The sequence below is a fragment of the Nerophis ophidion genome, linkage group LG04, assembly GCF_033978795.1.
Source record: "Nerophis ophidion isolate RoL-2023_Sa linkage group LG04, RoL_Noph_v1.0, whole genome shotgun sequence".
Taxonomy (NCBI): Eukaryota; Metazoa; Chordata; class Actinopteri; order Syngnathiformes; family Syngnathidae; genus Nerophis; species Nerophis ophidion.
The window spans coordinates 18,588,312-18,603,332 of NC_084614.1; the positions used below are offsets into that span (position 1 = coordinate 18,588,312).

Below are 15,021 nucleotides of genomic sequence, written 5' to 3' on the forward strand. Positions count from 1 at the left end.
ACTTTTTTTTTTTTGCAAATAATCATTAACTTTATAATTTGATGCCAGCAACACGTAACAAGGAAGTTGGGAAAGGTGGCATTAAATACTGATAAAGTTGAGGAATGCTCATCAAACACTTATTTGAAACATCCCCCAGGTGTGCAGGCTAATTGGGAACAGGTGGGTGCCATGATTGGTATAAAAAGCAGCTTCCATGAAATGCTAAGTAATTCACAAACAAGGATGGGGCGAGGGGTCACCAATTTGTAAGCAAATTGTTGAACAGTTTTAGAACAACATTTCTCAACGAGCTATTGCAAGGAATTTAGGGATCTTACCATCTACGGTCCGTAAAATCATCAAAAGGCATGGGTAACTTACACATCTGTGAAGGCACCATTAATGCTGAAAGGTACATACAGGTTTTGGAGCAACATATGTTGTCATCCAAGCAACATTATCATGGACGCCCCTGCTTATTTCAGCAAAACAATGCCAAGCCACGTGTTACAACCGCGTTGCTTCGTAGTAAAAGAGTGCGGGTACATTCCTGGCCCGCCTGCAGTCCAGACATGTCTCCCATCGAAAATATGTGGTGCATTATGAAGCGTAAAATACGACAAGACCCTGGACTTTTGAACAACTTAAGCTCTACATCAGGGATCGGGGACCTTTTTGGTTGAGAGAGCCATACAAGCCAAGTATTTTAAAAAGTATTTCCGTGAGAGCCATATAATATTTTTTTTAAGACTGAATACAACTAAATGCATGCATTTTTAAGTAAGACCAATATTTTTAGAGTATAAATAAGTCTCTTATTCCTTTTAATAACATTTTTATTCTGAAGCTAACCAACAATAAATAAAATACTTCTTACCATTAAGACGACTTCTTGAACATTAACATTGGATTAAAATTCATGAGAATGTTTTATATTTTGAAAGTTATTTTTAACACTGTTATTACCAGCGGAATTATTCATTTCTTACCGTGTTAAGCAATGTCAGCTAAGATTTATCTGAGAGCCAGGTGCAGTCATCAAAAGAGCCACATCTGGCTCTAGAGCCATAGGTTCCCTTCCCCTGCTCTACATCAATCAAGAATGGTAAAGAATTCCACTTTCAAAGCTTCAACAATTAGTTTCCTCAGTTCCCAAACGTTTATTGAGTGTTGTTAAAAGAAAAGGTGATGTAACACAGTAGTGAACATGCCCTTTCCCAACTACTTCGGTACATGTTGCAGCCATGAAATTCTAAGTCAATTATTATTTGCAAAAAAAAAAACAAAGTTTATGAGTTTGAGTTCATATTTACATCTAACACAATTTCCCAACTCATATGGAAACGGGGTTTGTATGTAAAATTTTGATTGACTGTCTGTTTTTTTTCTTCGATGTATTAAATTCAAGTCTACTTTTAACCCAGCAAATCAATGCAAAGCTGACATGTTCCACCACACAGAACGATTTATTGATCTGTTGCTTCACATTGAGAGCAAAAACATCTTTATCCCGCTCTAATGACTTCCCCGCCCATTTTCTGTCCAAAGGGGATCAACTCAAAAATCAAATACGCTGCCTTCTGTCTCGCGAAAAGTGATCAATAAACTGCCTTGTAATTTCACAAGCTCACACATATCCATGCAAGAGAGTCCCCCCGTGGGAATACCCCTTGTGTGATATGGAGGGCGAATTAAGAGATAAACAATGTAGGAACAATCCAATTACTGTATGGCCAAGACAGAATAGGGAGGAAGAAACGCCTTGAATCCAAACAGCCAACCCTGCCGTAATTACTGGAGCGCTGCAATCATGTTTACACAAAGACGTTCTTTCCAAGGTCAGTTATGAAAGCAAAAAAAAAAAGCAAAAGCGACAAGCGGCAGCTCTCAACTTGGCTCTGGGGCGGAATCTTTACTGTAATTTTCAACCTTCTTTTACTCTCGCTGTTAGGTTTTCATCACCATGGCTTGTGTAAAGTGTGGGGTCTTTATCCCTAGTTGACACTCTCCAGTAGTTGGAGTAACCAAAATTAATTATTATAAATATCTTTTATAATCTTAACCAAAAAAAGGCTGGGAAAAAAACTCAGGAAGAAGGTCAGGAAACTCTCAATTCGCAGGCCTATAGAGACAATACACTGCAAAAAGTCAGTGTTCAAAAACAAGAAAAAAAACACAAAAATGGGGGTATTTTACTTGAACTAAGCAAATTTATCTGCCAATAAAACAAGACAATTTGGCTTGTCAAGACTTTTCAAAACAAGTCAAATTAGCTAACCTCAATGGACCCAAACATACCTTAAAATTAGTTAATTCTCACTAACAACTGCACTACTATTGTTACGTCTGTGTGGCATAGTAATGCCAAAATTGTCCCTTCGTGGCTGCGTCGAACGTGAACACAGCAAAGGTAAGATTAAATGAATTTATTTAAATAACAAAAGGAGCTAGAGAACAAAAATACTGGAGCTAGTAGAAAAACAAACAAAGGACTCTAGCATGAAAGCTAGGATATACAAATAGACAAACTAAACTGGCACGAAGGCACACAAAAAGGGAAAAACAAATCATCAGCATGAGAGCTGGAATAAAACAAATGCGTAGCATGTAAGCCCGCGAGAACAAAAAGTGCGTAGCGTGAAAGCTAGCGTGAATAAACATGCAGCGATGATCAGTCGAAAATAGTTGTGTGAAAGCAAACGGAATAGCAGACGTACCGTTGCATGAAAAGCAAACTTGGGTCCCTGACTGAACAACAAAAAGGGCAGACTTATATAGGGAAGATGATTAACAGTAACAGGTGTGCGGGACCGTGAGTAGCAGGTGAAATCAATGAGAAACCATGGAAACGGACAAAACAGGAGCTAAGCAGGTGGAACGACGGAGTGATACAAAAACTGGAACAATAAACAATAATATGTGGAGAACCGAAAAGCGGATCTCAACAACTATACCAGTACGTATTTTCTTCTGTTTCATTGTGTCAGGACTTGGACTATGGGATAGTTTGTTTTTCCGGCGCAAAGGAAAATTGGCACGAGCGAGACGTGAATGTGAGTACATATTTTATTACTAGCACTAATAAACTACAACAAAAGGCAAACAAATGGCGCGCACAATGGCGGAGAACAAACTTCACTACTGAAAACGAAATTAAACAACTGTGACATAACAAAACCAAAAACGTTCTTAACATGAGCAGGAGGGAATAAACAGCAACGCTTGGCATGAATCGGCTTTAGGGATATGTAAAGTTGCCAGTCTGACTTCCTGGCAACTTCCTGTGTAAGTAATAGCTATGATGATTGGAAACAGGTGCATGACATGGGGATAGGGGCGTGACATGAGGGCAAGGTGAAAATCAATGAGTTGGCATGGTAACAAAGAAAAACAAGGAAGTGCAGGAACAAGAACTGAATGTCCAAAAAACCAAACCGAACATGACCAAAACAAAACATGAACCCCATGGGCGTGACACATTGAAAATAAAACAGCAAAGTCCATTTGGCTGTCATCTGTTTTAATATGAGACACAATTGTGTCAAAGTCATGATTTTTTTTATGCTTGAAATGAGTACTTTAAAAAAAAGTAGTTCTATACTTGTGAGTGTTGATGACACAGCTTTGCAACAGTTGATATTCTAGTTTCAAGCATGTTTTACTCAATATAGGTCATAAAATCTCAGCAACAAGCTGTAATATCTTACTGACATCTTTTAGGACCAAAACACTTAAAACAAGTAAAACACTCAAACATAAAATCTTATGTATGGCCGCACAAGTCCTGGGATGCCCAAAAGGTCCATAACACACCCAGCCGAGTCCCACGGGGAGGGGGGATGAAAGTCGGAAAAGTCAGCAAAAGTCCCAAAAATGTTCAAAATACCTACCCAGGTTCGAGTCCCACAAGTTCCGCCGCCGGCCAGGGTGCCTACAATGTCCATATCGAGCCTAGCAAAGTCCCACGGGAAGGCAGGGAGAAAAGTGAGAAAAGTCGGTAAAATATTCAAAAATCCCACCCGGGTTCAAACTCGAACGCGAGTGGGACTCGAACCTGGGTAGGTATTTTCAAAATTTTTGGGACTTTTGCCAACCTTTCCAACTTTTATCCCCCTTCCCCGTGGGACTCGGCTGGGTGTGTTATGAACATTTTGGGCATCCCGGGACGTGTGGGACTCGAACCTGGGTAGGTATTTTGAACATTTTTGGGGAATTTTGCCGACTTTTCTCACTTTTCTCCCCCACTTCCCGTGGGACTTTGCTGGGTGCGTTTTGGACATTTTTCACATCCCGGGACTTGTGCAGCCGGCGGCGGGACTCGTGGGACTGGAACGGTATTTTGGACACAATTGGGACTTGTGAACATTTTGGCCGCTTTTGCCCCTCTTCTTACCCGCCTTCCTGCGCACCATTGCTGGGTGTGTTTCGGGTATTTGGACAAAAATATTTTCAAGCATTTTTTACTCAATATGGGTCATAAAATGTCAGCAAGAAGCTGTAATAGCTTACTGACATCATTTAGGACCAAAACACTTAAAACAAGTAAAACACTCAAACATAAAATCTTATGTATGTATGTATGCACAAGTCCTGGGATGCCCAAAAGGTCCATAACACACCAAGCCGAGTCCCACGGGGAGGGGGGATGAAAGTTGGAAAAGTCAGCAAAAGTCCCAAAAATGTTCAAAATACCAACCCAGGTTCGAGTCCCACAAGTTCCGCCGCCGGCCAGGGTGCCTACAATGTCCATATCGAGCCTAGCAAAGTCCCATGGGAAGGCAGGGAGAAAAGTGAGAAAAGTCGGTAAAATGTTCAAAAATCCCACCCGGGTTCGAACTCAAACTCGAACCCGAGTGGGACTCGAACCTGGGTAGGTATTTTCAACATTTTTGGGACTTTTGCCAACCTTTCCAACTTTTATCCCCCTTCCCCGTGGGACTCGGCTGGGTGTGTTATGAACATTTTGGGCATCCCGGGACTTGTGGGACTCGAACCTGGGTAGGGTTTTTGAACATTTTTGGGGAATTTTGCCAACTTTTCTCCCCCACTTCCCGTGGGACTTTGCTGGGTGCGTTTTGGACATTTTTCACATCCCGGGACTTGTGCAGCCGGCGGCGGGACTCGTGGGACTGGAACGGTATTTTGGACACAATTGGGACTTGTGAACATTTTGGCCGCTTTTGCCCCTCTTCTTACCCGCCTTCCTGCGCACCATTGCTGGGTGTGTTTCGGGTATTTGGACAAAAATATTTTCAAGCATTTTTTACTCAATATGGGTCATAAAATGTCAGCAAGAAGCTGTAATAGCTTACTGACATCATTTAGGACCAAAACACTTAAAACAAGTAAAACACTCAAACATAAAATCTTATGTATGTATGTATGCACAAGTCCTGGGATGCCCAAAAGGTCCATAACACACCCAGCCGAGTCCCACGGGGGGGGGGGGGATGAAAGTTGGAAAAGTCAGCAAAAGTCCCAAAAATGTTCAAAATACCAACCCAGGTTCGAGTCCCACAAGTTCCGCCGCCGGCCAGGGTGCCTACAATGTCCATATCGAGCCTAGCAAAGTCCCATGGGAAGGCAGGGAGAAAAGTGAGAAAAGTCGGTAAAATATTCAAAAATCCCACCCGGGTTCGAACTCAAACTCGAACCCGAGTGGGACTCGAACCTGGGTAGGTATTTTCAACATTTTTGGGACTTTTGCCAACCTTTCCAACTTTTATCCCCCTTCCCCGTGGGACTCGGCTGGGTGTGTTATGAACATTTTGGGCATCCCGGGACTTGTGGGACTCGAACCTGGGTAGGTATTTTGAACATTTTTGGGGAATTTTGCCAACTTTTCTCCCCCACTTCCCGTGGGACTTTGCTGGGTGCGTTTTGGACATTTTTCACATCCCGGGACTTGTGCAGCCGGCGGCGGGACTCGTGGGACTGGAACGGTATTTTGGACACAATTGAGACTTGTGAACATTTTGGCCGCTTTTGCCCCTCTTCTTACCCGCCTTCCTGCGCACCATTGCTGGGTGTGTTTCGGGTATTTGGACAAAAATATTTTCAAGCATTTTTTACTCAATATGGGTCATAAAATGTCAGCAAGAAGCTGTAATAGCTTACTGACATCATTTAGGACCAAAACACTTAAAACAAGTAAAACACTCAAACATAAAATCTTATGTATGTATGTATGCACAAGTCCTGGGATGCCCAAAAGGTCCATAACACACCCAGCCGAGTCCCACGGGGGGGGGGATGAAAGTTGGAAAAGTCAGCAAAAGTCCCAAAAATGTTCAAAATACCAACCCAGGTTCGAGTCCCACAAGTTCCGCCGCCGGCCAGGTTGCCTACAATGTCCATATCGAGCCTAACAAAGTCCCATGGGAAGGCAGGGAGAAAAGTGAGAAAAGTCGGTAAAATATTCAAAAATCCCACCCGGGTTCAAACTCGAACGCGAGTGGGACTCGAACCTGGGTAGGTATTTTCAAAATTTTTGGGACTTTTGCCAACCTTTCCAACTTTTATCCCCCTTCCCCGTGGGACTCGGCTGGGTGTGTTATGAACATTTTGGGCATCCCGGGACGTGTGGGACTCGAACCTGGGTAGGTATTTTGAACATTTTTGGGGAATTTTGCCGACTTTTCTCACTTTTCTCCCCCACTTCCCGTGGGACTTTGCTGGGTGCGTTTTGGACATTTTTCACATCCCGGGACTTGTGCAGCCGGCGGCGGGACTCGTGGGACTGGAACGGTATTTTGGACACAATTGGGACTTGTGAACATTTTGGCCGCTTTTGCCCCTCTTCTTACCCGCCTTCCTGCGCACCATTGCTGGGTGTGTTTCGGGTATTTGGACAAAAATATTTTCAAGCATTTTTTACTCAATATGGGTCATAAAATGTCAGCAAGAAGCTGTAATAGCTTACTGACATCATTTAGGACCAAAACACTTAAAACAAGTAAAACACTCAAACATAAAATCTTATGTATGTATGCACGCACAAGTCCTGGGATGCCCAAAAGGTCCATAACACACCAAGCCGAGTCCCACGGGGAGGGGGGATGAAAGTTGGAAAAGTCAGCAAAAGTCCCAAAAATGTTCAAAATACCAACCCAGGTTCGAGTCCCACAAGTTCCGCCGCCGGCCGGGGTGCCTGCAATGTCCATATCGAGCCTAGCAAAGTCCCATGGGAAGGCAGGGAGAAAAGTGAGAAAAGTCGGTAAAATGTTCAAAAATCCCACCCGGGTTCGAACTCAAACTCGAACCCGAGTGGGACTCGAACCTGGGTAGGTATTTTCAACATTTTTGGGACTTTTGCGGACCTTTCCAACTTTTATCCCCCCCTCCCCGTGGGGTTCGGCTGGGTGTGTTATGGACATTTTGGGCATCCCGGGACTTGTGGGACTCGAACCTAGGTAGGTATTTTGAACATTTTTGGGGACTTTTGCCGACTTTTCTCACTTTTCTACCCCACTTCCCGTGGGACTTTGCTGGGTGCGTTTTGGACATTTTTCATATCCCGGGACTTGTGCGGCCGGTATTTTGGACACAATTGGGACTTGTGAACATTTTGGCCGCCTTTGCCCCTCTTCTTCCCCGCCTTCCTGCACACCATTGCTGGGTGTGTTTTGGCCATTTGGAGAAAAATAGTTTCAAGCATGTTTTACTCAATATAAGTCATTCAATGTACTGAGATCCTTTAGGACCAAAACCCTTAAAACAAGTAAAACACTCGAACATAAAATCTGCTTAGTGAAAAAATTATCAGACGAAATAAGCAAAAATCACCCTTATTTGAGATATTAAATCTTACTTAGATTTCCGTTTTTGCAGTGTACTGTTAGAGATAAAAAATCAGAGCAACATGATGCGCTTAATATGACTAATTAATATTCCCAATTATCACCATACATTCACACACTCCTAACCACAATATTAAGAACAACTTCCAAAGCATTGCTTTAAAAAAAAAAATCTGCTACACTAGGAAGAAGGCAAAAATGTCATAATACTATGATAGTATGATTTGTCTAGAAAATTGTTATAAGTATACCTCCACATAACTTTTGTACCTAAACACTTTACTTTTTGAGTGTTTAAGTCAATTTGCACACTATAGGAATGATCCTCTGTGTGTCCAATTAGAGGTCTACTGCCTAAATTTTACGGCATTTGGACATTTCATTGACTGTCCATAAATGTCATCTCTTGAAGTCGCCCTCTGCTGAAAAACTGTTGCATGTGTTGCAGTTCAACAGTCAAGCACAGGCTGAGCGAGGGTACGTTGAGGATGAAGGTGAGAGCATTTCTCGTGGCCGTGGTCCTGCTGACTGGCCAACTTGTGACAAGGTATGATTGGTCAGACGTCGGACACGATGAGGACGTGCACCCCAACACCCTCCGAGAAGCTGACGTAGACGGAGCCGACTTACACCAGGACAACTACGAGGATGCAGACGTGTATCCGAGTCGCATCCTTGAGGAGACCCCCACCGAACCCCACCATGAGACCTCGCTGGACACGCAGAGACGAAAGACCGGTGAGCCTGGCGTCAGTGCGGCGGCGCAGTGCGGCGAGCGTACTTCTGACGGCCATTGCGGACTGAGAGCGACGGTGGGGGAGGTTCAGAAACGCTGCCCTGACATGTTTCGTTGCTCGGAAGAGGTTTCCTCCTGGCTTCAGGAGAACCAGAACCACAAGGAGCAACTAGAGGAGTTGAGGGAGACCACGTCAGAGCTGCAGGAGGAACTGAGAAATCATCGGCATCGAGTCCAGATCCTGGAGATTCAGGTAGACTCAGCTACTTTTCTTTGTGGCCCACTAACCCCCAGTTGACCCTGCAAGCTAACAGAATTATACAAGTTCCTCCGTAGGGGACAGAAAATAGTCATGTTGACGTCCTACACATCACTAAAGAAGTCTATCTCTCAGAAGGAGGAAAACCCTCGTCCAAACTCCACCTTTAACCAGCGTATACACCCCGTGGAGATGCGTCACGACGAGGCCAGGACGCTGCTCCGCGTGCATGCGGCGCTGCTGCACGAACTGCAGGCAGACGTCCGCAATCTGTCTTCCGGCGTTCGCCACATGACTGCAAGCATGGGCTGCACTGCCGGCAGGCTGCTGGGCAGGCGTGACACTTTAGTGCCAGGTACACAAGCACGGTCAAACTATGGAAACCAGTCAGCAACAAGCATGTCATAATTAGCGTCTGTCTTTGTGTCTCCCTTAGATCGACACTTTGTGTCTTCCTGTCCGTCAGATTGTGCGTCTCTGTATCTCAGTGGTGTGCGACATTCTGGTGTTTACACCATTGTCCTGTCACCCGGTGCAAATATGCCGGCTGATCTCCGGTAAGAAGCGACTTTTTAGCACCATTTTCTCACCGAAACCTGCTGGTTGACATTCCGTCGTGATTCATGTTCGCTTGATCGCGCTCTGATCCATAGTAAAGTTTCACCTCCAGGAATTTTAAACAAGGAATCACCGTGTGTTTGTGTGGCTAAAGGCTAAAGCTTCCCAACTCCATCTTACTACTTTGACTTCTCCAATATTAATTGAACAAATTGCAAAAGATTCAGCAACACAGATCTTCAAAATACTGTGTAACTATGCGGTTAAAGCAGACGACTTTTAGCTGTGTGTGTGTGTGCAGCGCTCATAGTTCCTAAAAACCCGTGACGTCTTGCGTACACGTCATCATTACACAACGTTTTCAAGACGAAACTCCCGGGAAATTTAAAATTGCAATTTAGTAAACTAAAAAGGCCGTATTGGCATGTGTTGCAATGTTAATATTTCATCATTGATATATAAACTATCAGACTGCGTGGTGGGTAGTAGTGGGTTTCAGTAGGCCTTTAAATCCTACTGAATAGCTCTTTATCTTCTTCCCTTTATGCAATTTCAAATTACCGGTATTGAAATCAGCCTCCTCCATTTTGAAAATGATGACAGGGGGATGTCACGAGTTTGACCAAGCGGTAATACTAAGCATGCGCTAATTATTTTGCGAAGCGAGTTTGACCCGGCAGTAATTCAAGGCAGGCGCATACTATATGCCCTGCGGCAATTCAAGGAAATACGGTATGTGCGATATAGAAAATGACTATATTTTGATATTCGAGTATACGTTCTCACACAGTTGCTTTTAGCTGGGGGCATTACACTCCAGGCTCTTCTCAATCGTTCTTGTCTCTCCTTCTCACAGAGACTTAAAACAAGCGCACCTTCTTACACACGTCACGCGTGCAACGCCCCGAGCAGAGAGGTTGCTACATTGGTAACATTAGCCGTGGTGCTAATGGTGCGTTGCGAGTGGTAATATGAGAGAGAGAAGGTGGGAGTCTGGTAACAAATGGGAGGAAGAATTAATTCCCAAGAAAAACAGCACGGCGTGCGTCGTCTGGCAGTGGTTTGGCTTCCAGCGGGAATATGTTGAACAATTATGCGGCAAAAACCTTGCTACAAAAAGGTGCAGTACTGCTAATTTGTAGCATCATTTGAAAAGTCACCCGCTAGAAGTGAATTATATTTATAAAGCGCTTTTCTCTAGTGACTCAAAGCGCTTTACATAGTGAAACCCAATATCTAAGTTACATTTAAACCAGTGTGGGTGGCACTGGGAGCAGGTGGGTAAAGTGTCTTGCCCAAGGACACAACGGCAGTGACTAGGATGGCGGAAGCGGGAATCGAACCTGCAACCCTCAAGTTGCTGGCACGGCTGCTCTACCAACCGAGCTATATATAGCTATTTATAGAGAATAAAGAGTGCATGAAACTGCATGCCAACATTTCCGTTCGGCGCCAAACTCACAAAATGCAGACGCAGCAATTTGCAGATCAACGCCATGTGAAAAAAAAAAAATCAACAAAAAAAGGAGATAAAGTCTGCAGGAACCTACCACAGAACGAAGAACATACACTATTTTTATTTGACAGTTTTTGAAATATCTTGTGTGACATCATGCACAAAAGTGCACTTTATTTGTTTTTAACTATTTTAGTGGCGTCCTGTACAAAAAGTGCACTTTAATTTAGTGTTGTTTTGATATGTCATCTTAGTGACATCATGCACAAAAGTGCACTAATAGCTTGTTTTAAAATGTCTCTGACAATCTTGCACTTTCTGTTTTGGAAATGACATGAATGTTTGTGCCACTGCTTAATCAATTTTTAATAAATACTAAATTTGCTAAATTAACTTAGTGGTGATTTTCCTCTCTGCATGAAAGTTTAAAATGAGCATATATTAATGCAGTATGAACACGAATGTTTTAATGTAGACACATAGAATCATCATACTGCTGTAATTATATGCATCAAGTGTTCATTTAGGGCTAAGGCAAAATATTGCGATATATATTGTGTATCGTGAAATGGCCCAAAAATATCAAAATATTAATAAAAGGCCATATCCATATCGCCCAGCCCTCCCGTGGATGCTGCCACTACATCCCATGTTAGCTTGGCACTAGATTAACAGGACATCTACAAAAGCTGGAAGTAATGTCACTTTAACAAGAAACAACATTTTTGGGGGGGGGGGGGGTGGGGGACTTTTGCCTATCATTCACAATCTCTATGAAGGACAAGAACACATATGCAGACATGTGATTTGACCACAATGAAAAAGATTGAAAACATTTCCCCGAAGCTCCTGGTTTTTCACCAATTTAACATGCTAAAATTAACAGACAGCACCATTTGAAGAAAATATTTTAGTGTTTAAAGACATGAAAACATCATTAATAGAACATACATACCCCAATTATCCTAATGAATCACTGTATATGGTTCAGTCCCAACAGTATTTAGTCACTAATATTTACATCTTGTGTTCATTTCACATCCACAGGTGTCATACTGATCAGTGTTATCTACAGTTTATTTACAGTATCACCACATTACTTCAGTTCACTTCACACATTTAATAATAATGTGAGGACAATGACATATTGCATGAAACAAGTGTGAAAATATTTACCTTCAAGATTGTTACACCACTGACAATATTGTTTCGAGAGACTACAAAATAACTTAATATAACAAAATAGTATTATATGCAAATATTTTTCAAATAAATTGTTAACGGGAATCAATAATGCGACTCTTTGAATTTCTGTAATTTCATAATATACTTTCACGTTGCTTTTTATTTTTAGAAAAACCCATTTATATTTCGCAAAGCAACAATTGGTTAATATTTAAAACAAACATGCGTATTTCGCAAGCAAATATTTTTTAGCTTACCTCATTATTAACTACCCTGTCTGCAACTGAAGTGGGTTATTTGGGTGGATCTTTCCTCTCGATGTCTACGGCAGTTGTCGATGTAAACAAAGGAGGAAGTCCGTAAGGTTTGCTGACTTTCGGTTGACATCCAAAAGTACCAGCTAGTGAAAAGTTTGTTTTCCTTGCTTCAAGTTGTTTCATATGTTTTTGGCGATTCGCATGTACTTCCAAAGCCTTGAAACCTCGTGATCCATAGTCAATATTATCATGACACCATGTGCACAAAACTTTTCCGGGACGATCGATTTTCCGGATAAAATCGCCAAACAAAGTCGTAACTTCCTTCTTCCCAACAGTATCAGTGATTTCCCTTTCCATCCAGTCCCATTGAAACTTATTTTTGACATGTTTATCAATTTCTTTTACTCGTGAAGCGTCCTTTCTCTTGAGAACCGACATCGTTTACATTTGGAAAATGGCGGTAATAACGTCATCATTCATAACACATGTCCTGATTGGTCAAAAGGAACATATCGACCAATCAACTACATCTCGATTACAAAAGACGAATCGGCAAGTAAACGAATCTTGACTTAGGGTCGGAAAAAAAAAACGGAAGATAATTTTTTTTCCCCCCGAGATTAAAAAAGACGGAATTCCGACTTTAGACGAAAAAAATCACATGCCGCCTTCCGCCCAAATGCAGCTGAGATAGGCTCCAGCGACCCCCCGCGACCCCGAAAGGGACAAGCGGTAGATGGATGGATGATATTGTCATTACTGCCACAAATTGTGGAGGACTGCTACGGCCACAGCTGAGAAATAGATCTTTTTTGGCAGCCCTCCAGGGGGCGCTTATGGCACAACAATGGGTCTCGGCTCTAATATTAGGAAACGCTGAACATAGTCAAGAGGGCCATATTTAAGTTTTTGGGGGTCATTTTAATTAAAAGTACATTACCAGTCTCAATAAAGCTTCCCTCTTCCGAGCAGACTGGCTTGACGTTTCTGCATTAAATGGAGTGCTTTCCAGGTAAACACAAAACCTGAACGCTATTTGGGAGCATTAGAGGGCCCTTGAAGCCCCCATTCTGTCCATTAGACCTAAAAAGAAGATGGTCACTAATAGCATGGGGACACACACAAGATGGACTCAAGTATTGTAAACATCTTCACATAAGAACTCTCCTGAAGGAATCAATAAAGTACTATCTAGCTATCTATTCAGCGTGTTCATCATTGGGATGCTTTTAAAGGCCTACTGAAATGAGATTTCCTTCTTCAAACGGGAAAAGCAGGTCCATTCTATGTGTCATACTTGATCATTTCGTGATATTGCCATATTTTTGCTGAAAGGATTTATAAGAGCCATATTGAACCAAATATACAAAAAAAAAAAATGTCTGGAGCTGCAAAAAGTTAAAAGCCATATATAAGTCTTAAAATAATGACAACACATTAACGTAGTGTCTCAAAAGGTGAGACAACTCCTGGAAATGACTGACGTAAAACTGCCAAATGTCTAGATGTGTGTCCCCAAGTTAAAGGAAAGGACATACGGTCGTCTTCTAATGGATTTATTACAATCTTTGCAAGCTGGGAAATGTTTGCTGTGGTCTGGAACAACATGGAGCACAAGCGACTGTGAGAAATGCTGCCAATATTACATACGGATAAAGTGTCATTAAAAACATGCAGATATAAATTAAATACACAAAGAACATAAGGAAATTAAATGAACTCAAATATACCTACAAACGAGGCAAAATGATGCAATATGTACACACAGCGAGCCTGAATAAGCGAAGTGAAGTGAATTATATTTATATAGCGCTTTTCTAAAGTGACTCAAAGCGCTTTACATTGTGAAACCCAATATAAAAGTTACATTTTTAAACCAGTGTGGGTGGCACTGGGAGCAGGTGGGTAAAGTGTCTTGCCCAAGGCAGTGACTAGGATGGCGGAAGCGGGGGTTGAACCTGGAACCCTGAAGTTGCTGTCACGGCCGCTTCTTACCCACCGAGCTATATCGCCCTGAATAGCATGGATTATTAGCACTCCACGCAAGTCAGTAACATCAACAAAGCTCACTTCTGTGTATTCACGCACAGCATAAAACGTTTGGTGGACATAATGAGACAAAGAAGGAGCAGAATAAAACACATCTTTTTGTGGCAGCGACAGAGAAAGTTGTCAAATGCTCAAAATGTTTTTGGTATCCTGGAGCATTCAAAGTTCCTTTGACTAGAACTAAGTGGCCAATCCCAACTCCTGAAAAAAACAACCCCGCACCATAATTCCTCCTCCACCAACTTTCACAGTCTGCACAATGCAGTCCGTATCGTACCGTTCTCCTGGCAATTTCCAAACCCAGACTCGTCTCCATGCCCACAATGCAAAAACTGAAATCTAAGTAAGATTAAATATGTCAAATAATTTGCTTATTTTCTAAGATATTTTTTCTCACTAAGCATATTTTATGTTAGTGTTTTACTTGTTTTAAGTGTTTTGGTCCTAAATTATCTCAGTATGATACTACAGCTTATTGCAGAGATTTTAAGACCTATATTGAGTAGAACATGCTTGAAAGTAGAATATCAACTGTTGCAAAGCTGTGTCAACACTCACAAGTATAAAACTACTTTTTTAAAAGTAATTTCTTATTTTAAGCATTAGAAAAAAAAAATCATGATTTTGACACAATTGTGTCTCATAATTAAATAGATGACAGCCAAATGGACTTTGCTGTTTTATTTTCAATGAAACAATAGACAATACCTACTCCTATAGTAGTACAGTTGGCACAG

At 42.0% G+C, this 15,021-nt stretch overlaps 1 protein-coding gene across 1 annotated transcript in view; it reads left to right on the plus strand.

Annotated features, from left to right (window-relative positions):
- Positions 1–9,544, plus strand: part of LOC133552155 (uncharacterized) — an 89,630-nt gene extending 80,086 nt beyond the window's left edge. Inside the window, exons 4-7 of the mRNA XM_061899511.1 lie at positions 8,230–8,275; positions 8,343–8,770; positions 8,912–9,131; positions 9,213–9,544. Of these exons, the coding sequence (XP_061755495.1) occupies positions 8,230–8,275; positions 8,343–8,770; positions 8,912–9,131; positions 9,213–9,337 (819 nt within the window). The 3' untranslated portion in view covers positions 9,338–9,544. The remainder of the gene's footprint in view (positions 1–8,229; positions 8,276–8,342; positions 8,771–8,911; positions 9,132–9,212) is intronic.
- The last annotated feature ends 5,477 nt before the right edge of the window (positions 9,545–15,021 follow it).